Below are 27,146 nucleotides of genomic sequence, written 5' to 3'. Positions count from 1 at the left end.
CTTTTAAAATATGATCATATCTGATCAAACTGAGTACCTGAGGAGATTGTACCTTTGGCTGGAAAATAAAAAGCTGCAGCAAAAAAAAATAAAAAATTAGAGTGAAGTTGAAGATGAAATCCAATTTGCACTTTGCATTGTTCAGTTCTACATTAAGATGGGCAGGATAATAAATGGTCATGGGTCACACAAATATTTATAAGTATAAATTAATTGAAATAGAACTTCATAAATTAAGGTCATCTCATCGAAGTAATAATGTTTACATCATTACAACTTTTACTGTTATTTCACTATGAGGTGGCACAAATATTTCTGTACATCTGAACCCATATAGAAAGAAAAGGGTTAGTCCGGAGCAACCATTGAATGTCTCAGTTATTTTTCACAATGTGATCTATTTACAGTAGCAGCTTTAATGATTTCCTTGTATATGAATAGTGAAAACTGGCTATGAAGAGTACCATTTTAGTGTCTACAGAATCTCAAAAGATCATTTCTTCAGCTCTACAAGTAGTTTCCTGACATATCTGAGCCAAAGAACCAATGTACGCTGCCACTGAATATCTCTCTCTCTCTCTCTCTCTCTCTCTCTCTCTCTCTCTCTCAGAAACTGGCCAGACATGCATGGCATATGTGAAACAAATCATTTTCCTTTTTTTCTGCACAGAAAACCTGCCAGCAACACACCAGCAGTATGCAGTAAGGTAGTAGGTAGAACCAATTGGACTCTTCCTCACCAGTGGCTCCAGGAGCTATCAGCTCCCATCCAGGCCTATGAAGGCAGAGGAGGATTGAGTTTGAAAGATGATAATAGACTCCCGAGGAAACTAATCTATTTCTAAAGAAGAAAGGAATATGAATTTGCTCACTTGCCCCCCCTACTTCTGCTGCTACCCCCCCCCCCCCCTTCACTGTGGCTCTCAGCATTAGCATTATAGGTTAATTTTGCAATTGAAATGTACCAATTAAACATGCTCTGGACAGCATGGTAGTTATTACAAGTGAAGATAAGCAGATGTCTCAAATTCTCTTCTGTTCCTACACTATTCAAAAATGCACAAAAACAAACAGTACACATCTGATAGCTTACTGTTTTCTACAGGTTATCTACAATATCTGACACACAATCTGAAGCAGTTCTGTATAAAAATGACTGTAAAAATTATGGTTTGTACACAGAAGGGATTCCTAAGATTGTATAAGAATAACAGGCTATTTGAATTTGGGCTTGTACAAATATTGAAAATGCAGGAGCTGTGGAGACAGTTTATTTTTCAATTTCAAATCCAACACCAAAATTAACCTTTCCGGTTATTTTACTCCTTTCACAGCAGTTGTAAAACCCCATTTAAGAAAAGTACAACCTGTGCTGTGTAGAGTGCATTAAAGAGTGATATGCAAAAGCAAACAAATGCTTATGCATATATCTACAGATGACATATATTATGTGCAGAAATACAATTAAATCAATACCAATTTTTTACAAAGTGTGCTGGAGTTATTTGTGAAATCCTGCTGTTGTAAGTAAGTCATTATTAGTGTTAATGAATGCCAGGTAACTGATAAAAAAAAATAATCAGTTAATATTTGCAAAGCTGAACCATGTGCTGTCTTACAGAAGCCACAGTGTCTTGTCATTTCCTCACGATGAATTCGCTTCTGCACTTTGTGGAAGTGGTGCTCCATTTCATGCCGGAGCATGTTACGTCCACTTGCCCTTTCGTTTCTGGATAAATAAGCTTGGAATCAAGTCTTGACAGTTTCATGCTGCAAAAAGGCAGCTGTTACAAGGCCAGGAGCATATGTAAACAAGGCAATATCAAGACCCAGATGGCTCCTGTCAGTCCAAGGCCCCTGGATCTGCCCTCCACTTCTGAATCCTCGACAGGTGGATGATGATGATAATGATGATGATGTTTGTGATCACCCGTCACATCTGGGTTCACTGAGGAGAGAGCAGAAACCAACATGCCAGTCAGGAGGAAGCTCATTATCAATAAAACATAATGGAAGATTTATTACTGTTTGCCGCGTTAACTTAGAAAGACAAAGCTGGTTTATTGTACATATTTCTTAGTGTCAACACAAACAAAACCAACAAAGAGTTAGCTCTTCTCTCAGACTTCACTCTCCTGTCTGTGGTATTCTTCTCCAAGCCCGGCTGATCCTACTGAAGATGCAGATCTTTCTATATGGGTCACATTAGTGGGTTAAAGAAATTTCCTTTAACAGCTAGGCAGTGTAACAAACATTGCTTACTTGTATTTGTTGGGGACTATTTGGTGCACTAGAGAGTATGTACACCAGTATATTGGATGGATTTAAACTACAGAACCTATGGTCATTGTAGTGAGTAAAATGTTGCTTTTTTGTGGCTGACTTGGTGGAAGAATATTGTAAGAAAATTTACAAAAACATTCTCTACTATTGCCTCAGACACCTTTCACAGCTGCAATACATTAGGGCACCCACTAAACCATTAAGGGAGTTTGTTAATTTTCCACCACCCTATTTATAGCAAGCTGATGCAACTATGGAGCACCTTCAGCCTTTAACAGTTCCCCCGAGGTGCAGCAGAGAGCATCTCGGGTACGCCTGTTTGTCATCAGCCATTAGAGTGTTTGTCCCGAGGTCTTAAAGCTAAATGCAAACACAGTTACTACAAACGAAAATAGTTAAACACAAGCATTTATCAACAGAGGAATTCTTTACAGGAAATATTTTTTCTTTCAATTTCTACATCCATTCCAATCCCTAGATCATAAACACTCAGGTGCTCACAAACTCCTGTTCAAGATTCTGTTTTAGTAGTAAGTATTTCGTTTTTATTTTATTAGTAACAGAAGAATATAAACAGAAAAGATGGTGGAGGAGAGAGAGGGACTATAAAACTCCCCAGCCAGGATCAAACCAGGTGACATTGCAGTTATATGATGCATCTAAACCACTGTGCTACCAGGACACTCAACCTGAAAACTCCTTATTCATTCCCTGCTCTTCATATTACACAAGGTGCATGACAGGGGCCATTTCTGAGACTCAGGCTTGTTCCTCTCTTGATGCTTCCACTGGGTCACATAGTTTGTAGACACACAACATTGACTCCCTCCATGCAGCTGATTATATCACTTTCACACTGTATTTTGCCATGTGCGGTTACTGCCATCAGTACAAATTAAATAATCAAACATTTGCATGTAATACATGTCATAGAGGTTTTTTGTTGCAGCTGGAACCATTTTTTTGGCACATTTTGTCACGATTAATTCCCCTATTTGGCTCTACAGTTAAATTTAAACACTGAGGAGATAGAATTCTCATTTTGATGTAGAAAACAAATTGTTCTTTTCTTTATTACCATATTTGTGCTAACAACAAAATCACGTTACTCAAGCAGGAAACATCAGTACCTTCTCGTCGTCACCCTCTGGTTCCTCACACTGGTTTAACTGTTTCTGAAAGGCGCCTTATTAAATTCAGTCAAACCGCTAAATAACACTCAGCCCTGACAAGTAATATCCTTGCTGTCAATCCATCACAGCTGGACACTTTCTTTGACACTGTAGGTGAGGTTTGGATAAGGGCGATGATGTACATTAAGGTGATTCTTCGGGGAGATCATTTGTTAATTTTGTTTTTGCCATCAGTTGAACTTGCCATGTAAGTGACAACATTTAACCAAGACAAGAGAGTGGACACGCAGTGTATGAGACAATGAAACTTCAAAAACAGCCTGCCTTTTTCCTTTGACCTTCATGTTATATACACCAAACCACCTTGACTTGAACTCAACCCCCCCCACCCCCCACCCCCCCACCCTGTTTGTCTACACCTTTGAAATTGCACCTTAACAGCAACGGATATCAATTCAGACAACTGCACCACACCGGCTGCCAACATCCATCTTCCTGTTTACGTCTCTTTGGAGGCCTCAAGTGTTGAGGGGGGAAATTCAGTGTCCCTTCCTGAGTGAAATACAGCGTCCTCTTTAGCCCTGCTGATGTCACCTAAGGACACCTCAGACTCCATCCTGCTTCATCCCCACAGGGATGGGGGAGGCTGTAACCCAATAGATGGCCAGCTGCTCCAGGACTTTCCAGTCTCTGACTTAGACCTCAGGGTCATAAGTCTGTCGTGTGCAGGATTACTCTAACCCAGACCCTTTCAGAGTGTATAAAGGCTGTGTTATCAAACTTTATCTTACTAGCAGAAAAATAAGACCAGCTGCAGAGGCCATTTGTACTCTGTGGACTTCAACTCTACTTTTTATGGTGCAGCAGAAATACCCTGTAATTCTTTTCTATCCATGACATGACATGACATGACATGACATGACATAGTATTGTTCTGCATTTAAATCAAAGTTTCTGAATGGCCAATTTTTTTTTTCTTACAGATTTCAAATTTGCATTTAAAGTATTCACAGAAATGGACATTTTTATTGCTGATTACCTCAGTTACATGTAAGGGCACACATATGAGCTACTGTGAAGCATCTGGATGGTGCTTGAAATTAACTATTATCTATTGATTCACTGCCGAGGTGTCGCCAGGACAGCTATTTGAAGGTATAAAGCTCACTGATAGTTCATCTGGGTTTTGTACCCAAGAGCACTGAACTTCAACAACTCAATCAATTCCTCTTACTGAAGCTTCAAGGTTTCAAATGCAGCAACAAGCTGTGGACAGAATGATAGAATGTACTGTATCTTTCTGACTAATACATTTCACACTGACACTGAAAGCAACTCATGCTGTGAAACCTCAACCAAAGTCCTGGACATGATATCTGATGACAAGACACTTTAAAAATACAAAACTGCAAAATTTGGTTAAAGGGAAATCTAATCTTATTTGTAGGTGAAGGGACAAAAGAGCTAAATTATGTGGATTATTAATAATATAGGTGGCACACAAAGTGCTCTATTGATCTAGTTTAATATTACACTACCGACCTCCACCCTTCATGTTATTTCTTGAGCTAATCACAGGTTGTTGTGTGCAGCCCAGAGTGTCAAGGGTGATGGTCAGAAATCTCCTTTAGCCAAAGGAGTAAAAACACAACTTTCAGAGTTTTGCTTTGGAAAACTATGAGGTTTCACATGCATACAGTCAGAAGAGGGGAAGGTTGAGAACGAAGAAGGAAAAACTGTGCTCGACTTTGTTGGGATTAAACATTGTGCAATGTAATGCCTGCATTAAAAGCAGTCTTTAAGATCTTGAAATGAATTCTCAAACTACCCTCTAAGTAATGGAGGTCTGATCATTTCGCACACACATAATTACAAACACAGACAAATACGTGTTACTTAATATCTCACATACACACACAGTATTGACTCTGGCTGCATTGCACCTATTAATAACCATCATTACTGCTGAATCTTCTGGCTATAAGTGGGTTCTTTTTATGAATGATAATGAAGGTCCAAATGAAGGAGCATATTATCCCTCTAAAAGTAAAACTACATGTGTCCTCAATATAACAACCCAACAGAGCGTACATCTTTCCTCTGCAACTCAAGTGTTTGAGGCCATAGCAAATTTTGTCTCCAACAGCTAATGGCTGAAAAGAGCTATAATGGTCTGTCCTGCTTTTTGGATCCAAGCACAACTGATTTTGGAAATTTTCTTGGAAAGTGCTGCAGTAATGATATGTTTTAGTCAACCCTCAGCAGAGATGTTTGGGCGTTTGAAAAGGTGCTTGGTCTGAAGAGAGACATAGGTCAGAAAGAGAGGCTTACAACTGAAGTGAAATCAATACAAGCTGATTCCTGAGGACTTGGACCAACAATGATCAATACCACACTAACTGCACAAGGAAAAAAAAAAAACACCTAACAACTGCAGTGATGGAAAGTGCTTTTGTGTGATTATAAGAGGGTCAGCCTTCAGAGCTTTAGAGCTTGAGAGCAAATCTTCAGGTTGTCCGTTTGAGTAACAGGGTTATTATAAAAAGCCAAAGTTTGTCAAACTTCATTACAGCCTCCATCTACAGCTTCCTTTATTTTAGCAGTTTCATTACTTTGGGAAGGCATCTTACATGGAAATTGTCCTCCTCTATCACTTTCTGACGACTCCAGCTGGGTACTGAAAACATTATATTAAGATTTTATTAGAGTTAAAAACAAACAGCACAGAAGGTGACATAGCGAGAAAGTCGCATTTGGTGAGAATAGTCTCTCTCTCATTTTTTAAAGTGAAGTAAGAAAAGTAAAAGCACTCATTACAAAGAGTAGTACATTTAATTAAATTTCTTTATCTGTTTACTGCACCTGTAAACTATTTTAATGTAGCAAGTCCAGGTGGCACTAAATCTAAGTGCAGCTATGTTAATATACATTTGAGGGACTCAAATTATACTTTAGTCAGAGAGACTCATTTCAAGATATTGACCAATCACAAATGCTTATGCACTTGGATGTGGTGAAAAGGACTATGCTTTTGAGGAGATAATCAAAGAATCCAAACAGCAACAAGGGTTTTGCTGAGAGAAGCGACCCCCCCCCCCCCCCCCAACAAATTATAGTATACAATGAAAGCTTTCTGTAAACATACTTGAACATTAGATCTAAGTCAATATTGTCAAAGCTTTGGTAAAGAGTATTTTGGGGTGGTGAAGGGAGCTGCAGCAGTTAGCAGTGTTGCATGAGGAAAATTAGCAAAGTAGCACTGAGAACTAACAGTTCATAAAGCTCAATTAAGCACACATGAGCATGAATGTGATTGGATGTTACTATTCAGCTGGTAGTTAAGCAGGTGATGCATAAATCAGCCAATAATACTGAGCACCAATGAGGCAGCTGATGCCAACCAACCGATGCAACACCACTTCAGTGTTGCCTAAGTAAACCAACGCAAAGTGAATCCATGAATATGTTGTGATGTGTTCTGATCATATCAATTAGCCTCCTCATTAAGCTGAAACAAGGCTGTTGACATATTTCCCAAGCTTTTTAAGGAGTTTTGCTTTGTTTTTTTTGTTTATTTGCCAGTACGCTACAGAGAGACAAGTAACACAGTGAGAGAGAGGAGTTGATAACATGTTTGCATGTTGTGGTTACATGGTATACATCTCAGTCATCAGGATTACCCGTTATAAGATATGTAACTGACAATTTTTGATATATTTATTCATTAGGATGCTTCATTATGAGTTTTAAAATCTTTATCTGCATAACTAGTAAATAAATCTGTCATATCAGTGTAGAAAAGAAAAACATTATAGGCTAATCTTGGTAAAAGATGGTACAGTGAAGATATGAAATCTGCAGTATACTGAAGTATTTGAACTGTACTTGCTCAAATGTACTTCATTTATTCCCACCTCTGGTTATTGGGATGATATAGCCTATTTGTAACTTTTGACAGTAATGTTCTTATTTGTTATCATGTCAGTCTTTGGATCTGAATAGAAAAGTGGTTTCACGACACTTTATGATAAACACAAATATCAGACAATATAAATTTGAGTGAATGGGCTTCCATTGGGGTTATTTTTGTTTTCAGAGCTAAACAATCACATTGTGAGAGAGCTGGGACCTTTTAGCTTGCTGTTGACTCTAGCCTGAGGTAGGAGCCTCACCACCATTTAACCACATTGATTTTTTGTGCTATTTGACAGTCTTATTAGACTGTCTGCTGCCAGAAATAAACCTGAGAATTGAACCTGAGAGAAGTTGTAGAATCTTCTTTTCAGTCTGCTGATAACAAGTAAAGTTAGAGGGATTACACCAGCTTTATATTAAGAAGAAGCAAGAGCAAACACCAGTGATTCAATTCTCTAATCCCTCTTTTCCTAAACATTTCTATATAGTTTGATGGTCAGAGGGAGGGTAAATAGTCGTCCAGTATCCAGACTGGGCAGGTAAGATTTCTGAGTACATTTTAATCATATATAAGAAACCAACATTAATACTATGATGGATGACAGCTTTTGTCTGAAGCAAAAGTTCTTGTAGTAGTAGTAGTACTGAAATAAATCATCCCAATGTAATCTTTGTGTGTGTGTGTGTGTGTGTGTGTGTGTGTGCGTGCTTGAAAATGCATGTGTGAAGTGTTATCCAAAAGCCTCCTTACACCTCCACTCACCATCATCACCGACAGTAGAGTGTGTGATTACACTCCTGCTAAATGGTATGTGGTTCATCTTTGGATTGTGCATGGGGAAAAAAAAAATTCAAGATGTAGCCACTGCTATTTTGCAACAGCAGATAACGCCTTTTGTTGATACAAAATTAAAACAGATAACAGAAGAAAGTGGGAAGAAGCGTGGACGCTACAGCCTGAGGATCTATTAACATTTGGAAATGAAGTGAAACATGATACCAATCACAAATCATAAATATTGTATTCTGCAAGCATCTGCTGTTGATACTGATACAGGATGGTAATAAAACGGGCCTGGTTGGGGGATTAATTCCTAACTCGTGTGCTGTAATGCTACTGTCATTTTGTAAGTCCAATGCAATGAAAAGGAATGGGTTTTGAAAAATATAATGTTTTGTCATGTGAACCAATAGTGTATTAATATTGTATAGCAAGGGTACTCAAACTCTTTCATCAGAGGTCCATTTATACATTTTCTATATGGTCAGAGGTCTGAAACAACAAGCACACACTGAAACAAATAAAATAAAACAAAGTTTTTAAAACTATAACAAAAACTTGTACGTCTCAACAACCCATCATATAACTTAAAATTATATTGTTAAGCACTTTTCACAAAAGCTGAACATTTATTGCATAAGTTATTATTGCATAATAGCTAAGTATGTTGGCATTTTCAGTTATATCCAGCAATGCTCAGACTCTGCATGACAGCACATAATCTGGTCTGAACTACAATTGTGTTGTGTGAACCAGAAAATCTCATCTGGGTTGTTTTCATGTGACACCACAAACTTAGTTCTAACATACTGTATATCTACGAGGGAGATGTGACAGCGGATGTGTAGTCAGCGTCTTTTGCAAACAGGTCCTTATTGCAGAGCATTTAGGAGTTTGCCTGACACAAACTCCACAATATTGTTGTCCTCTCAGGTGTCTCCATTAATCTTGTCGCTTGGGGCTACTAGAAAAAAAAACAAAAAAAACCAGTCTATGTCTATCTATCATTTGACACAAATAGAAAAACGTTTTCGTCAAAACAGATGCTTTGGTCCCCTATCCAGTCCATCAAATTAGACAGTATAAGGGAGGTGTATGCTGTTGTCATGTCTCCATTGTTTATGTCTTGTTTGAGCTGCCTGTGTGGTTGCAGATTTTCCCCTGAACAAGTGCAGCATCATCAGTCGCACTGATCGCTAACCGATATGTTTGTCCTGCACCGTCGCTCCAGAAGGCCATAACACCAAGAAGACCCAACAGCTCTGCAAGAAACCCTTCACTTCACCTCCCCCCCATAGCTAATAATACAGAAAGCCTTTGGCAAAAGATGGGTAAAATTATCCTCGTCACACTTTGAAACCCACATGCATGCAGACACATCAACATACACATTCTTGCTTCTACACACACACACACACACACACACACACACACACACACACACACACACACACACACACAGGCTTGCGCAGCTACGCTTTTTAAAATGAATTTTAATAATCAGCATATAACCCAATCTATGTATGGCATATAAAGCATGGCAAGCAGGATTAAGTGTAAATAAAAAGACACATGCATATTCCTGAGCCAGTTGTTTTTGACTAGAATTGTTTTGTTTACACATAAACGAGATCAGCTGAGGAGAGGAGCTAAACGAAGAGAATCCACCTGAGACCTCTTGGAGAGAAGGCTGAGTGCTCCCATTCTCAAACAGAACAATTGAATATAGCTCTGTGCTGGAGACGGCATCCCCTTTCAATTAGATTCAGACGCCCAGAGAAAACAGAATAAATTGACTCTTTATCCACAAAAATCATATCATTTAGCACAATTTCATTCATTTACATCTTCTGCACAATTACAGTGTTTAATAAACAGCCAGTTTGTGATGATTGATACATCATGAATGCTCCTTTCTTGCCTCCTTCTCTCTGTCTCTTTTATTAATGTCAACGCTATCACCACCATGAGATTCACGTTTGTCACGTGTTTACTGTGCAGCAGTAGCAGGAGAGTCTGCAACACTAGTGTGCAACACCTGATTCACTGCAAGTGGATTCACTAACCAAGGATCACACAAAAAAATACCCATGGCATTTTACAGTGTGTACAACACAAAATCAGCTGTGCACACATTTACAGACATACACAGTCACACAAATGCATACTTTATGGTATACGGCTGCAGTCTTAAAGGATAATTAGGCCCTACATGTTATTCATGTCATTTATTTTTTGCCATGCCAGCAGCTTGGCTCTTGGGATGGCAATGGCAGTCTATTAGTCAGTCCAACACCGAAATATCTTGACAACTACTTGATGGATCGCCATGAAATTTTTGTTCAGACATTCACAGTCCTTAGAAGACAAAGCCTAATGACCCTGGTAATCCTGTGACTTTACCTGTAGCACCACCATGAGGTTCACATTTGTGGCTTTTCAAAAACTACTGGAGGGATTGCCCTGACATTTGTTACACATATTCAGTTCCCCTCAGGATGAACTGTAATAACTCTGGCAATCCTTTGACTTTTCCATGGCACCAACATCAATTAAAAATTCCAGTTTGTCCAGTATTTTGATTTATGACCAGATACTTGAAAAACTAATGACTTTCCCATCAGCCCCAGTTGGTCTTTGTGTTTAGCGCTAATTAGCAAATGTTAGCATGCTAACACACTAAACTAAGAAGGCGTACAGGGACATGAACATTGTACTTTATCTGCTAAACATCAGCATGTTAGCATTGTCACTGTGATTATTTAGCATACTAACATTAGCATTTAGCTCAAGGCACTGCTGTGCAATACAGCCCGAGCCAAAAGAATGGATGCTTAGTGTTGTTTATGTTGGTTTAGTCTCTTGATACGCTCTGACTTTCCTGCCTGTACCACTCAGCCCCAGTCCTACTGGTTCATTCTGAAGATGTAGCTCTCTCAAAATAGGTGATAAATATACCGCTTTTAAAAAGCTCAGTCATTTCAGCTGGGCAGTGCAGTTTTATAACAAATGTTTCTCAAACAGGAGTATTTGTTGGGGATTATTTTCAGTAGCTGAGGTTCAGCTTATAAAGCATAGTGTGTGTGTGTGTGTGTGTGTGTGTGTGTGTGTGTGTGTGTGTGTGTGTAATGCAGGAACATGTCTACAACAGCGCGGCTCGCTGATGTGTTTTTAATCATTTTGGGACAACAATGGAGTTCTATGGCACAGAATAATAAGATACAACAGGGTTTGGCTACACAGACAGAACTTGTTAAAGGATGAATACATGGGATTTGTTGACAGTATCAGCCTTCATTTTGATCTCAACTACACACCTGTAAATTACTGTATCTTGCACGGTTGTGACGCTACTGCAATCACAAAATCTTCCCACAGACAGACAGACATATAAACACCTACTCAAAACCGCCTCTGTGGTAGTTCCTGTTACAGTAGGTGTCTCAAGGATCACATTCTGCCACAATGACACACACACACGCACGCACGCACGCACGCACACAGGCACACACGCACACACACAGACTCTCAAGGTGAAAAGAATACAAGCCAAACTGCCGCAGCTAGTACAGATGAATAAGAAGTAAAAAAAAAAAAAAAAAAAAAAAAAAAAAAAATTTCTAACTGTCTCCTGAGCAGCAGAGAGTGGCAGGTCTGAGAGAGCTGGACTCTTTGATGGTAAATTTATTGCATTCCTTGTACCCTTACTGAAAAAGCAATCAAGGACTGGCCAGGTTGGTAAACATACAAGATACTGTGTTTACTGACAACACATCACGTGACTGTTTGGATAGAGGAGATAATACAAACAGATATCTATTCCTGCTTTCTGTGGCTGCCATCATGTGAGGTTACTTAACACATTTAAGTAACTACATTGCATTAAACAAATAAACACTGGAGTAATTACCCTAAGAGTAAATCAGTGTAGCAAAGTAAAATGATTAGTAAAAGTTTGTACAATAAGGTTGAATAACTCAAACAGAGACACAAGTTTGCTCTAACAATATAACCATTGTCTGAAAATCCCTTAATAGTCCAATCACCTTGAATCAGGTCAACCTACCTTTTGTCTGATTTAATTTACCTGCTGTACTTAAAGCTAACGTATTTCAAATGTCTGGTCTGACCCCCAATAAAACCAGCATCCATCCTGTTTGTGCAATTATAGAGAAAAGAAGGATCAATGGAATCTAATTTGAGGCAGAGGCATTATTCTAAAACACAGAGCCTGGTGCATCTCTGCATGGAGCCAGCAGAATGATTAAGTGCTTTGGTTATATCCTGTATAGCTCTGCTGCACATGCCACAGTGAGAGTGTTCATGTCCTGGATCCTATCACCCCAGCCTCTATTACATCCTCAGAGCAGTCAATACTCGACTCTGACCACCAGTCAGTCACTCTCAGGTTGCACACACGGGCAGAATACAAATCAGCTTGGAAAACTCAAAGCTCTGCATCCTCTCTGTGTCCACACCTTTTCTTAGCAGCCTGCTGTTTGGACAAACCTATTCCCACAAATTTGGTGTGTCATAAACGATATCCATAACTTATTGAAATAACGCTCAAAGTTGACACATATCTCTTAATATAAGAATAGAGTCAAATCTGGGGTAATATACAAAACTTGTATGAGGCTCCATATCAGCCTACTTATGATTCTCTATCGTTAACTTGTTGGCTAAACATAAATCAGGTTCCAGCAGCATCTCAATTGTCATGATTTTCTGCTTTTCTTTGTCATATCTGAGAGTAAAGTGTATGTCGCTTGTTTGTGGCAATTTGAATACATGCATATATACGCTGGGCTTTGGGAAATTATAATCACCACTTTTCACTCTTTTCTAATTGATTCATCAATAAAGAAAATGGTCACAACTTAGAAGATTGTGATGTATTACTGACACACGGCAATCCTTGGCAATATAATCTTATATATAATCATCGCCTAAATCTGCTGATAACAATTTAACTGGAAAAAGCAACTAACATAAAAACTTCCTGGCAAATGATAAAAACAACCAACTCAAACAACCGTGTTAATATTGTATCACATGGAGTCAGAGAGTGTTAACAAAAGGAGGGGAAGTGTTCAATTTTTCATGCACAGTTCCTTTTTTCACTGTGGAAAACAAAACATACGGGCCTGATCAAATTGACATGCCCTGGCAAAGGTTTCTGCAAACCTGCCCTTCTCCATCTACCCCCTTGTTGTTCTTTACCAGCAGCAGCTCACATCCTCAGAGTTAAGCCTCGCTGCAGTCAACTTCATGCAACAGCAAACTAAACACCTCTGGCACCACATAAACAGGACAAGGTCATTCAGCTATTTCACGTGTTGACAAATACATATATCTATATATATACACACACACACATATATATATATATATATATATATATATAACAATTAATGGAGGTATTAAAGGCCCTGAAAACCTATATAAACCCAGTCACCTTCTTCATCTGAGCAATGGAGTCCCACGTGAACACAAAAGGTTTTGTCAAAGTTACAGTTGTGGTTATTTTACAAGACAGACTTTGTGTTTTGTTTTTTTGTTTGTTTTATTTTTTTGTCTGACCTTAAATCACTGGTTTGAAGTGGGTGGTGCTCAGATGGAAAAAGGTGATGTCCTGTATTTCCACGCACCAATTAGGATTTAGCAACATGGTTGAAGTCTTAATAAATAACATCTAATAACATCTAAGGATATTTATCTCTGAGTCTGGGATATGATTGCTGTTCATTTAGTCATAAATAGTTTATGTTGCAGAGAAACATTTAACATTTGAAAGTTTTCAAGAAATTTAAGGGATGATCGTTCTTTGAGAACTTGAATGAAAGCAGGGTTAGTCCTGCTTAAAAAAACATTTCCTGTGTGATTAAACACATCTTTTGCAACTATCAATCAAATGCCCCAGAAGAGTTTCCTATGATGATGATGATGATGATGATGATGATGATGTGCGAATGCTTTTTTTGGCAAGTGTATCGTTTTCCATCTGGCTCTGTTTGTGTGGATTGTTGAGTGTGAATGAGAATCAGAGGGACATACTGCACTCTGTTCCAGCCTCGCAGCTTTATGTACGGGTTAGATGCTGAGCTCAGCATGATGGTAACTGCATCACCAACCAATTGGAACGCACTGGTCCCAGTTTAGATTGTGTACACAATAAAGCAAACACACACCATCAGAAAAGAGTTGATCAAAAATAGGAGGATATTGCTAAGCGATGGGGTTCATTATTAGTTCGACAGGTTTTAATGAAACACCTAGATCAAGAATTATTTCACAGTTTGAGTAATCAGCTCATGTCAGCTTCATAAATAATGAAATCTTTTCTTCACATTATATCTCAAAGGTGCCTCTGTTTTAACCATTCTAAAGACAATCTGCTAATTAGCATGACCACATCACAACCAGATATTACTCTTTTCAGAAAACACTATTTGCATAATGAGGTTTTTGAATTTGCACTGTTCCCTCTCTTATTAACCTTCCATTAACCTTTAGATAAACAGAGGCAGCTCTGAGCATTATTCCCTGGGATCACACACCAAAAGGCTTGGCCCAAATTCATCAGACCAGCTGTGGAATCGCTTATGGGTGATTAGGCCACTGATAACAGCTCGCCTCACTGAAGATGAAGATCTCGTACAAGCTGCTCAGCACCAAGGAGGTTACAAAGCAGCTAGAGCTTTGTTTGAGTCTGCATGTTCTCCTTCACATGGCTAATCTGAGGGATTCATTGGTGATAGGTAAATCAATACGAGAGGAAACGTTGATGTTCACAATTTTGAACACTGCATTTAAAATGTATTTAGGGGAAATAAATTTCAGTTTGTACTTCTTAAAAAAAAAAGAAAGAAAAAAAAGAAAAAGAAAATCTCTTCCTAAATATTTGTATGTTTGTCCTCAGTAGTCATGAAAAAACAAGTGCTGAATTCATTTGAGTAGAGTAGAGCTACCTCACTTCCTTGACATTTTGTTGAATAGCTCACGACATCTCCAGAGGGCTCAATAGTGATGCCAAGCATCCCAGGTACAGCCCAGTTGTTGATCTTCCTTTTAATCCAAAGCCAGTTTCTACTTTTGTCTGCTGCATTTGACAAGGACTTGACTTGACTTCTTCAATAGACTGGTCGTAGACGTAGCAACGAATCAGCTGCATCCCACTTCTACAATAAAAAAACTTGAACTTCTGAGCAGCTTCAGTTGCATTTCAGCATAATTGGTCTTTTAACTCTCATAAGTTTCTTCAACACCATCTTACCATGGTACAGTCAATTCTACAATACATGCCAATTTGGCCGTTGTGGAACAATAACAGCCACAACAGCCCTTTGATGCGGTGCTCTGGAGGTTCGCCTGCTGCGTAATGTGGAGTTTTTGTGTTGATGTCTGTGGGTGGTGCACCCTTTGGGTGAGGCTTGTAGTGCATTCTGTTAAAATGTTCACTGCTTCAGGTTCTCGGGTGTGGGTGGGACATTGTAAGTGATTCTCCATTGTCATAGAGAGAGAGAGAGAGAGAGAGAGAGAGAGAGAGAGAGAGAGAGAGAGAGAGAGAGAGAAAGAAAGAAAGAAAGAAAGAAAGAAAGAAAGAAAGAAAGGAAGAAAGAAAGAAAGAAAGAAAGAAAGAAAGAAAGAAAGAAAGAAAGTTTTGTTTGGCTTGGACCTTCCTCACTAGCATTTACTAAGATTATTCACAAGAATAATGACATTACTAAAGAGCCAAAAGAAAAGCGAAAAGACTGTAAGTAAAAACAGACCTGCTGGAACTTCAAGGACTATTCACACCATCGAGATGTTTTAGAGGAGAATGATATGAACAATTTTTTTTTTTTAATTTTAACTTTCAAGAAACAAAAGAACAACTACTTATTGTTGGCCATCTCACAAAAAAGTTCTGGTCTTGAAAAACAAACCAGAATCATCACTAATTCTGATGCATCACAGGCACTACTGACCATAGCAAAGATGTGGAAGTCTTTTGCACTTAACAAAATCACACTCCTCAAAGTCCTCCTTTTTTGTTCAACCCATCCATCCATCCCAACATCCTTCTAACATGGACTTACTACTTTGTACGCTCTATACTATGTCATCTAATTGCTCCCGACATAATTACTAACAATGGGTTGTAATACGCTGCTTGCTTGGCCTTGGGACAGATGACCTTACAGGGGGTCTTTTACAGAAGGACAGGGGTCTCCATCCAGTTTTAATATTCTGGCATCTTCTCTGCCTCACTGTTGTGCACCAAACTGTAATGGGCTCATTTCTGCCCCCTGAGGTCAGAAGGCTCAAAACACTCACTGATTCTTCATGGTTGTTGGAAACCACAGTTGCAGCGCCATTTTTCCTGTGTGAACCGCCTCAATGAGGAAGTCGCATGTATGACTCAATTGATAATGAGAGAACCTGCAAAAGACAAATGCAGCCATGATGTTTGATACTAAAGCATGCAAAAATAAGTAAATAAATAAATATAGACGAAAAGAAGAGGCCATGTTGGTCCGATGGTTTCTTTTTTATAGAGTAACAAATTTCATGCTTGATAGGACAGATTTTAAGCTACTATTATGGCAATTATATGCAAATCCTACAGCTTTGAATACAAATAAGTATTTACTTGAATTGCATTTCTTGTCTTAGCACTGCTACTCTGCAACACCATAAGCCTGCAGACCCTTGATCACCAAGTGCATACAACTTGCATGGAGTGCCTACAGGGTCACTGTCTATCAGCATAAGACACTGTGAAGCTGCAGTGAATGAAGTATGGAGGCCAAAGGCCCTTTTGTTTGTCAGTTTTTTAATAGAACTGAATATAGTATATCTTCTGTGGTGATACTTAAAAAATAAAAAATACTAGAATCAGTGGTTATAAATAATTTCTTTTTCTATATTCCACTGGCCTTGCAGGCTTTACTTAAAAGTAGTAGAGTATAGTAAGAGAGAGAGTGAGAGTGAGAGAAAGAGAGAGAGAGAGAGAGAGAGAGAGAGGGAGAGAGAGAGTGTGTGTGTGTGTGTGTGTGTGTGTGTGTGTGCCGGGGGACTCCAGTCTAATAGTTCAACCTATTCCTTCAGTTCAGTCAGGCTCTCCCTGCGGTTGATTAACTTTGTGATCCATTAAGTGGCTTCATCCCCTCAGCAGGGAGAGAGTGCCCTCCACCCTACCCTCTGAGGATTAGGGGAATCCCTGAGACATCATCAAAGGGACTCCAAGGTGAACAGTGCTGCTGACTTTCTATGAAACGTCAGTGAAGAGAGCAGCAACTCTGCTGAATATGCTTGATTCAAAGGCTGGTCAGATATACTGTATATGTCTTGTTTATATGATACATATGATACATAAAATACAATGTTTCAGTCTGAAGAAGTCAACATTGCTACATGGTGAATTTCCAAAATCCCTTTCATGTATTAGTATACCAGCAGTTTTTAAAGCTCTGTGAAGCAAACTAGTCTCATGTTTTTAACACACTATTTCAATTATTTATTGAGTTAATTTTACTTTTTTTGCTACTAAACCAGCTTAAAACACTGATTTGAAAAATTAAAAATCTAGAAAGGTCAGACTTTTACATCTTTGAAAGTTCCTCATCTCTTTTTTTAAATTTAGCTAATTATGATTAAGAACTGGGTGCAGTATGGTCTTTTTTCTTCTTCTTTTCTTTCTTCTTTTAGAAGTCAACGCCATTGTAAAGGTCATCTTTGTGAACTTGCAATATCCTCAAAATCTCCCAGATGAGCTCATATAGAGAGATTTTTTTCAAAATGCATTACATACACTGATAAGAAATCTGAGTTTTGAAAATCTGAAACAAGGAACATATGAAAACACCATTTAGTTCTTGTCTGGGAAATATTTTGATGCATTAGAGCTGACTTGCTGAAGTAGTCTTGCTGTGAAGGTGGGGAATCATTTAAAAACCTAGAGTATATTTTGCCACAGAAGTTACACATGACAATTCTAGATAAGGTGAAAAGAACAAAAAAAAAAAGAAAAAAAAGAAAGAAAACAGCATCATTTTTTTCTTGTCTTTGAGAAACACTGTTTTAAATGATCATTTATATTGACAATTTAATTCTGCTGTAGATAAGATAAGATAGATAAGATAAAGGTACCAGAGAAATAGATCAACAGAATCTGTGGAGGTCTGATAAATTTTAGTGGAAGATCAGCACAGAGGCAAGAATACTTTGATCTGTGTGATTACGAGGATACTGCAATTAACTGTAATTATGTTGATATGATTGATTTCATGATCCAGGCATTAATAGCTCTACTGTATGAAGAAATGTGTGGGCTATTCGCAGGTGACACTTCTCCAACATAATGTTACATTTTAAATCTGCAACCTCTGCATATATTCAGCCATCATGTAGATCTATCTCTATCTCTGAGCATGGTATAAAATATAAGAAACCTTGGGGCAACATACAGCCACAGTTTATGACAGGGTGCTAATATTTCATCACTAAACATCTATGCACATGAATTCTTTTAAAATGTAAATGTTCAGTGGGGCATATAAACTACATGTCAGATTATTCTCTCAATGTAATGATATAATCTTTTATATCAAAGACCATTTTAACCATCTCATGCAATTTTTCATGTTATCAACAGATTGAAGCTATAAACGAGCAATCAGCTGCAATCATATCCCATATTTTCTCCCCTCCGGTGGAAAATTTTCCTGTGTGTATGTTTCATTCCAACTGTGAAGTTTTCTTGTGCACTCCCTGTAGAAATCAAGTCAGAATTCATATTGTTAGGACCAAGATGCTCGAGCTGAACAGTGCTACGAATTGTATGATGCTTCAAGGCCACAACTTTCATTTTAACTTTTCCTCAACAAGCCCAGACAAGGTGTGAATGTGGCATGAAATGAGGTACGGAAGCAGGGCCAATTGATATTTAATTAATGCTAGGCCTGACTGGAGGGCCCAGGCTCATCTGCTGCATGTCTCATCCAATATGCATGATTTACAAGCGGGCTTCTTGCCACAGCAAACTTTCCACGCAATAAGGAGCATCAATGTGAAGTGGTGTACACCGCCAGCACACAGAGGAAGCAAGTATGCTGGAGCAACACTCTGTAAATCTTGACAAATGCTCTGTGGACCTTGCCAACACGCAGTATATTTTATGCATAAGATCCAAACATATCACCAAAATATCTGAGAACACTAAATGCAATGAAATGTCACAGCAACTCTGAGTGCTTAAACTTTGTTTTGTTCGATCTTTGTATATCAGGATGAAGATTTGTGTTGAAAGGCCTTTGTAATTTCATTTGAAATATTTATAAGCAAAGCAAAGCATAAACACCTTTGCTGTTTTGGGAAGCACTGAGTTGCAGAGGACACAATTTCTTTTTTAAAGCCTCCTGTTTTATTAATGAATATGCTCTATAAAGATGAATCTGGTGCTGCTTGAACTAAAGTATGATTTTAGATATTCCCTGTTTGCAGGATAGTATGTTTCTAAAGTGTTTGACATTCATAGTAATTCAACTACTGTTATTATTACGGACTGTGCACACTGCATGAGGACTCTGACCGTGATATTTTTACTTGAATATTTGGAGAATGTTAGAGTGCAAAGCATAATTCACTCAATGCAATACAGCGGAGAGATTGTAAAGAGATCCCACAATGAATGTCAAACAGGACTGCAACAGTATGTTGCAACTAAAGGGCTTGAGCATTTTATGATTGAGGAAATTCATGTGTTGAACAGTATTCATCCAAATCACTGATTTGTTGCAAGGATAGGTGGCCTTGATCATTTCAAGCTAGAGCTTTCAATTTAAGGACATTTTCTGTGCTAATATAAGATAACTGAGTATTTTACTATGTGGAAAAACATTTCCTACCCTTACGAAACTTATAATGGTCACCTTTTTTTTTTAAAAAGTTTCCGAGAGGTGTCAATTCAACTATGTTTATTACTGAGGTTGGTCATGTTGTACTGCACGGTATTGTGAAATGTTAATATTCTCTAATATTCTTTGTAAATGGGAGTCAAGAAAACACCAGGAACACCTCTCAATATGTTGCAGTGCAGTTCAACAGCATTGCAAACTACAACCTCAGTAACCTTTACATATAGTTCAGTGAATAACTTTGTGACAGTGTCGATTAAAAGTGAGAATTATTTTCTCTGTAGCGGTAGAATTTATGGCTGAGATGTTGTATTGGATTGCATCAGATTTTACAGGAGGCCATTGCTGTTTTTAAACAAAATGATGAGGAAAAATGTGGATACTGAATATAGCTACAAATCAAAATTCATTAAGTAGAGGGTTGGGAGCAATGCATTTTGGACAGTTTGTAATCCTATAATGGTTATCATATTTCCAAAAATGTAGGCCTACATAAAGAAATGAGGAGTTGAAGTCTTCATTTACATTTGAATCCTTACAGAGTTTAAGGCAATACATTCCTTCCCAGGCTGCTGTCCTATATGAATTCAGCAGGTAGAGGAAACAGGACATAATTTTTCCTTCCTGGGCCATCTGTCAGCCCCCCAACATAGTCCATGTTACATTAAATAAATGCCTGGCTTTTCTCAGGAGTCCACAGCAGCGTTATTAAACTGCCTACCTGTGTTACGATGATAGATCTCTCCAAAACTTTGGACCCCAAGCAAGCCCAGGTTACCCATAAATGCAGAACATGAAGAGATTGCTTGTGTGGACAACCGGTGTAAGCAATGAAATCAGGCTGCACACAGCTGAATGGTTCTCTATTTAGACAGAGGGCCACTGAAGGGGATAGAATGGGAAGCAGCCAGCAATGCAAGCATTTGATGGCAACATGTGAGGGAGAAAAATAAAATGATAGATGATAGATTCAATTGATATAAATTTTGTTAGTAAATGTGTTTTGACATTCTAAAGGAAAAATCCATTAAAAAATGATTGTCCTCAGTAGTAAAATGAGAACAGGAAAATACTTTGATGCGTTTTACTTGCATCTATCATGATCAAGGTAGAACAAAGTTGTTGAAATGACTGACTATCAACCATTGTGAGTCACATTCTGTAATTTCCTTTCTTTCAGGTGGTTTTCATTGTTAGTGGACAGGTGCAGTATCCCCACGCTGGATTCAAATTGCCTCCACATGCACAAAGGACTCACAGGAAACAATGAAACATGTAAATTCAACATTACAGTTTTTCATTTGAGCTCACTGGTATCAGTTATTCTTCCACAGCCGTATCTCAGGTAATGCAAACCCAACATTTTCCTACTGCTGCTGTTTCACTTTAAAAAACACCCAACTAGCAAAACAGAGTGGCTTTTATTGTGAAACAGGAAACATAATGTATTTGTCACAATTACTGTGCATCAAAAATGCCTCTATAACACATTTTCTTTTATCGTTGAATAATGTTAAATATTTCAAAGAAACAGACTGCACACCTCCATTTAGATGGGAGAAGGCTGATTATTGACTGACTGCTCTATTAGAACAATTTAAATTTCTTAGGTTGCCCTGTGCACAGATTCACCACTTGCTTTCCTGATGTAATCCTGACAAAATATCTGCTGAAGCACTTTTTGCTGCCCCAAGAATACTGGGTTTTAAAGGGTACTTGCTGTTACAGATTACAGAATTACAACTGTAATCAAATTTCCAAAAGCCGAATTATACAAAGAAAACCTGCAGCCAGATAGTAATATTACAGCATGGGGAATAGGTATAATGAAGTCTAATGAAGCTGTCATATATTATCTGCTGTGCGCACAGAGGGTGGGTGAGGATTCATAAGGGGCTCAACAAAAAATTTCTTCTGCCCTTGGGCCCCCAAAAGGTTAATCCAGCCATGACCAGTGCAAATCCATATGAAGCCCAAGGATGAGACGTATAAATATTCTATGTAGGTTAGAGATCAATTTTTCAATTTATTTTCAAGTGATAACCTAAGAAACAGCAAATGTAAAGTAAGCGGGAAACATTACACAAGACACACAACAAAAAAAGCACAACACTTTGAGGGTGAAGCTTAATCCACAAGCTTAATGCATAATGAAAATGGCACATATTGTGTCTGATTCAAAAACAAAACTCACACGCATAAAACAACATTCATACATATTCTACGCTGCAACAAATCCACACAGTATAGGCTATAGTCAATTAATTATGCAATAGCTTCGCTGACAGAAACTAGAGAACCTAAATCTGCTTCTGCCTCACAGTCACAATCATGTCTGCTTGCCAATTTCCCACCAGGCCTTAGTGACAAGCCTGTGGATGGCAAGCGTGATAATGGATGGTTCTAATGGTCAAGCCTGGACCGCACATTAGGAATCCGGTCGATTCTCAGTATTGCACACAGGAAGTGCTGCCAGCAATCAATGCTAGGCTAATGTGCGAAAAGGAGTAAGTAGAATGTCAGTGTTGCTAATCAATAACTATTCATTTTCTGCAACCACATTTCCACAAATAGGACACTTAATATTGTGTGATTGGATAATTACCATGCCCAATTAAGGATGTGTGACACTAAGCGATGGATGGTGGATGGAAAACATCTGCCACAAGGTACTAATGGAGACACGCGCCAGACTCTGATCGACAGTTAGGAGATGGATCTTGATGTCTGCAAACTGTGGGATGCCAGCTCAACCTGCAGGAGTCAGATAATCCTCTCTCTCTACCTCCACGGCACCGGAGATAATGGATGTCCATCCTCTCAGATCCTGCTCAAACAGGAATACGTTGCTCCAGAGGGACAATGACACAACCACTTCACAACCACTACATTTGTTGCTAATCCTACACATTTCTCATGCTTACTTTACTATTTTTTTTATTATTTTAGGTCAATAACAGATGTGTTGCTTTCAACTTAAAAAAAAGTCATATTTTCTTCTATTACATACACAAAAACGATCATGTCATTTCTCCCAATTTCAGCACTGCTGTAGCCTCTTTTGGCTTTAGAGTCTGAGCTGACTCAAACATGTTTTGGGACCAAAGCGGCAGAAGGTCAGTACAGATTATCTTGTAGTGGGATGGAGTGACATCTCAATCTCCTTCCTCCCAATCCAGCTGAATCCAACCCTGCTGATAATGTCAACATATTTAATTTTTATGACTCACACATTGGGAGAGAGAGAGAGAGAGAGAGAGAGAGAGAGAGAAAGTCCAGTACTGTAGGCCATCGTGGCATTAAAACCTTTGAAATTACATGGAGCACACTCTAGCCCTGAGGTAGATCTGACTTTCCGACACAACATGCACTGAGCCTCCTGCACCTCATGTCTTCCTCATAAAGAAAGATTCTTATCTGGTAAAAGCAATTTCTATGTGCCATCATGCTCTCACCAAAACCATAACTCAAATGAAATCCTCATCCTGCCAACTTGACACTATTCCCACACCTCTCCTAAAGGAGGTATTTCAAACACTAGGTCCCACCATCCTCTCCATTATAAATAACCCTATAGTCTCCGGGTTTCTTCCCTCATTATTTAAACATGCCTTAGTCCAACCCCTTCTTTAAAAAACCTGGTCTTGATCCCCATCGTAATAAAGTCATTGGGCGTAACCATGCACGCAAGTAGCTTCAACAAGAGCAGCTACAGCTCAAAGTTCTTCATGTTAAATGCAGAACTGGCTCTTCAAAGAGAGAAAATGTACAATGATGCAATCCAAGTTAACTCACATTTTGAGGGCTGCAGGAAAATGTATGATTTGCAATGATAAGTACAACCATAACTTCATTTTATTACAGCAACAAAAACTGTCAAAACAACTTCATTTTCATCTGTAATCAACTTAAAATCTTGAGTTTATTCGGCCAGTCTTTAAGCACATGATAACCAATAATTCTTCTAAGTGTGGAGGAAATGCTCAAGCACATGTTCTCACAGGGTTCAACACAATTAAACTACAAATTGTCATAATCTTAATGTGAACAGTTGAGTTGAATTTGTTTTGTTTTTAGATTGCAGATCAGCCTCTCTGCTACAATACTGTGGGCTAATATTATTATTTAGTGCACAAACTATACATATACTGTAGTCGCACACTCACACAGTAACACCTACGTTAATTTTGCAAGTTGCATCATCTTTGACTTACCAGTGGTCAAAGACAAGTTAAACAACAGGAAAGTTGGCACTCACTGAAATGTAGCAGAGACTGAGGAGGCCCATTACAGTTATGATAAAAGCTAATTGCCATTATATTGTCATTTTAGAAATTTCATCATTTTAGTAATCCAACTCCAAGTTGTTTACTCTCAACTGAAATGTAATAACTGGATTAGATGCATGATGTCATTAAGATCTCTGTTACTGTGAGACAGGAAGCACTCAGCTGTTACCAAATAACATATTACAACTTACTGAATATAGTGTCATTTTTTTAGTATGAAAGACATACTTTTATTGACCATCAATATCAGACGCACAGGTGCAGATTAAAATAATAACCTACAATACACATTCATTAGATTTATTCCACTTTGGGGCAATAAATGTCATGATATATACACAGTAGAATGAGTTCTGTTTGTAGTTGACTCATATATTTCTATTGATTCATCAAAAAAAAAAAATACTGATAGATGAATGTGATTTAAATAACTGTGTGACAGCACTAACATAGCTGCTTTTTCTGGATATATTTTGAATAATCCAACGAATTTTATAGGGGCTAGAAAGTTTAAAAGACACATCTTGTGGAGGATTGCATCTGTATGTGTCTGTCTTTGAGGATTTGAATGCATGGATTGAAAACTTTCCAATTCAGCATAGAGAAATATCACTAAAATACAATATTACAATAAATTCATCCATACAATTTGAACTCATTTTAGGTTTTTATTTAATTATTGTTTTATAGTTTTTAAGTAAAAACATTAAGACTTTTCTTTAAAACAGTCAACAGTTATTTATTCACAGAGTGAGGCAGGCTTAGGAGAAAATTTAAGATGCTTTACATATAATTTAATAATCTTTCCTGTTGAATTTGGATGTTATTTTCTAAACTTTGTGAAACATTACTCATAAAATCAACAGGAAGTCTTCCATTCATTTACTGGCAGAAGGCTACGTCCAGGAAATACATAACAGCGGCAATGTCAAGGCTGCTTTCTGTAAAATTCAAAAAGCAGTTGGAGAGATACTTTCAATACGAGTCTTGATGGAGAATTTAATTGCTCTAAACCCACAATATTAACTTTCGCCTTTATTTCACTCTCTCTTTGCAAAAAATGTGTTTGTAAGGAGCAATGAAATCAATTTCAGGCAAAATGTTGAGGTCACTGAGGCATTACTTTGATTACTCTACAGGCGTTTTGGCGACTTGAGCGATGAAAAAAAAAAAAATTTACTCAGTTCCACTGAATAAATACATTTCAACAATGAATATACAGTTCTGACAGCCAACAATTCGGATCGTATATTTATTTTTTTTTACTCAACTTCAGTGTGTGTTTAAGTCAGAACATTAGCCTCTTGTGTTTTGATGGAACAATTACTGGTGAGTAAATGTTCATCGTTCTTTGGCAGCAAACAAGCTGAAACCATTTAACAGTTTGCAAAAACTGACCCTATTAACAGGTTTACACAGAATATAAAAGCACCCAGAGCATTTGTTTTTCCTCATGTGGCTTTGGCAGAGGTTGACACATGTAAACTAATACAGAAGTCTGTAATTCAGGTCTCTAGGAAAAAAAGGGATTGGCTATTTCTAAAATGTTTTATGCCTCTCACATTGTTAGGCACAACCTCAACCCCTCAAAGTTAATTGAAAAGTAATAAAGAAAACCTATTGCAGAAGCCACAAAAAAAATGTTCTATGTGTGCCAACTGCTTCAGTTTTGGCATGTGTGGCTTTTACTGTGCAATCATTCATTCATTTGAGGCATTCAAATGAAAATATGAATTTTGGCCTGAGATGGAAAACATTTTTGCCTGCTCCAAGAAGAAGCACAAAAGACAGTTAAACTGTTTGCTTTAATAAGGCTCCTACTCAGCTGGGCTGCTCAGCTCCTGGGTATTCTGTTTACTCAGTTGACAATATGGTGCACTATTAAGGCTGAAACCTACAATTATTCTTCATCAAAACCTAAACTGATAAAGCATTTCCAGTCTTTTCTGATTGCACAGTCCTATTGCTTCCCATCAGGCCATCATGCACGTGACTATACTATGAATTTAATGTATCCCCACAACATGCTGGCAATTTAATTTTGCCTGGCTTGCTATTGACAACATCTAGCCGCATAAAGACTGTAGTCTTTTACAAATACTTAGGAGTCACTTTTCATACAACAAGCACCCAATCCATTAGAAAGCTCCAATTTGTTCAGAGTAGTTTGCAGTGCCAGTTACTGTACGACCCATTCATTCACCAGGCAGAGGAGGTTGGTCAGCAGCAGACTGCTGTCCCAGTCCTCAACAAATAGACTTAGGAAGTCTTTTGTCCCCCAGGCCATACGGCTGTATAACTCCTCCCAGCGATAGTGAGGGGGAAACTGAGTGAAACTGACTGGCTGGTTAACAAATGCTTACCTGCTGAGCCCTGGGCACAACATGTATTTGCATTGTTCTATATATATCCATTGCACATATGCTTTAATAGAGACAGCTCTATTTCTCTGCACATTACATTACATTTGCATGTTGTGCTAACCAGTCATTTATGCCTACTTTTCATTCTGCTTTTTACCTTCTTATATTGTACTTTTTGTTTTTATAATTGGTGTGTAGTGGGTTTTATATGAGTCATGTAAATTGCTGGATGCCTGAATTTGGAATGCCTGAAAAGGATTGATAAAGTATCTACATCACTTGTAGCAGCAGGAGAAGATAATGGGGATAACATGCAAACCAATTCCTCTAGTTAAAGTTTCACTGAAGTAAGTAGTGCTGTGTGGTTTGTATGCATGTCAAATTGAATGAAAAGGGGCTTCCAGTGACACCAAGACAGAAGCAACAGCATAAAAGCGAGGCTCCGCCTGAAAGTTTACTTTTTGAGCTGACATCTTGATTTA

The 27,146-nt window shown here is 38.2% G+C and overlaps 1 protein-coding gene across 1 annotated transcript in view; it reads right to left on the bottom strand.

Moving 5' to 3' along the window:
* Positions 1 to 923: 923 nt before the first annotated feature.
* Positions 924 to 27,146, bottom strand: part of gpc5 (glypican 5) — a 123,228-nt gene continuing 97,005 nt past the window's right edge. The window contains exon 9 of the mRNA XM_022767916.1: positions 924 to 1,948. Within this exon, the coding sequence (XP_022623637.1) occupies positions 1,788 to 1,948 (161 nt within the window). The 3' untranslated portion in view covers positions 924 to 1,787. The remainder of the gene's footprint in view (positions 1,949 to 27,146) is intronic.

This window comes from Seriola dumerili, unplaced genomic scaffold, assembly GCF_002260705.1.
Source record: "Seriola dumerili isolate Sdu_G_001 unplaced genomic scaffold, Sdu_1.0 BDQW01001299.1, whole genome shotgun sequence".
NCBI classification, from domain to species: Eukaryota; Metazoa; Chordata; class Actinopteri; order Carangiformes; family Carangidae; genus Seriola; species Seriola dumerili.
Note: the sequence above shows the minus strand (reverse complement) of the source record. Positions and strands in the feature narration are given on the sequence as shown.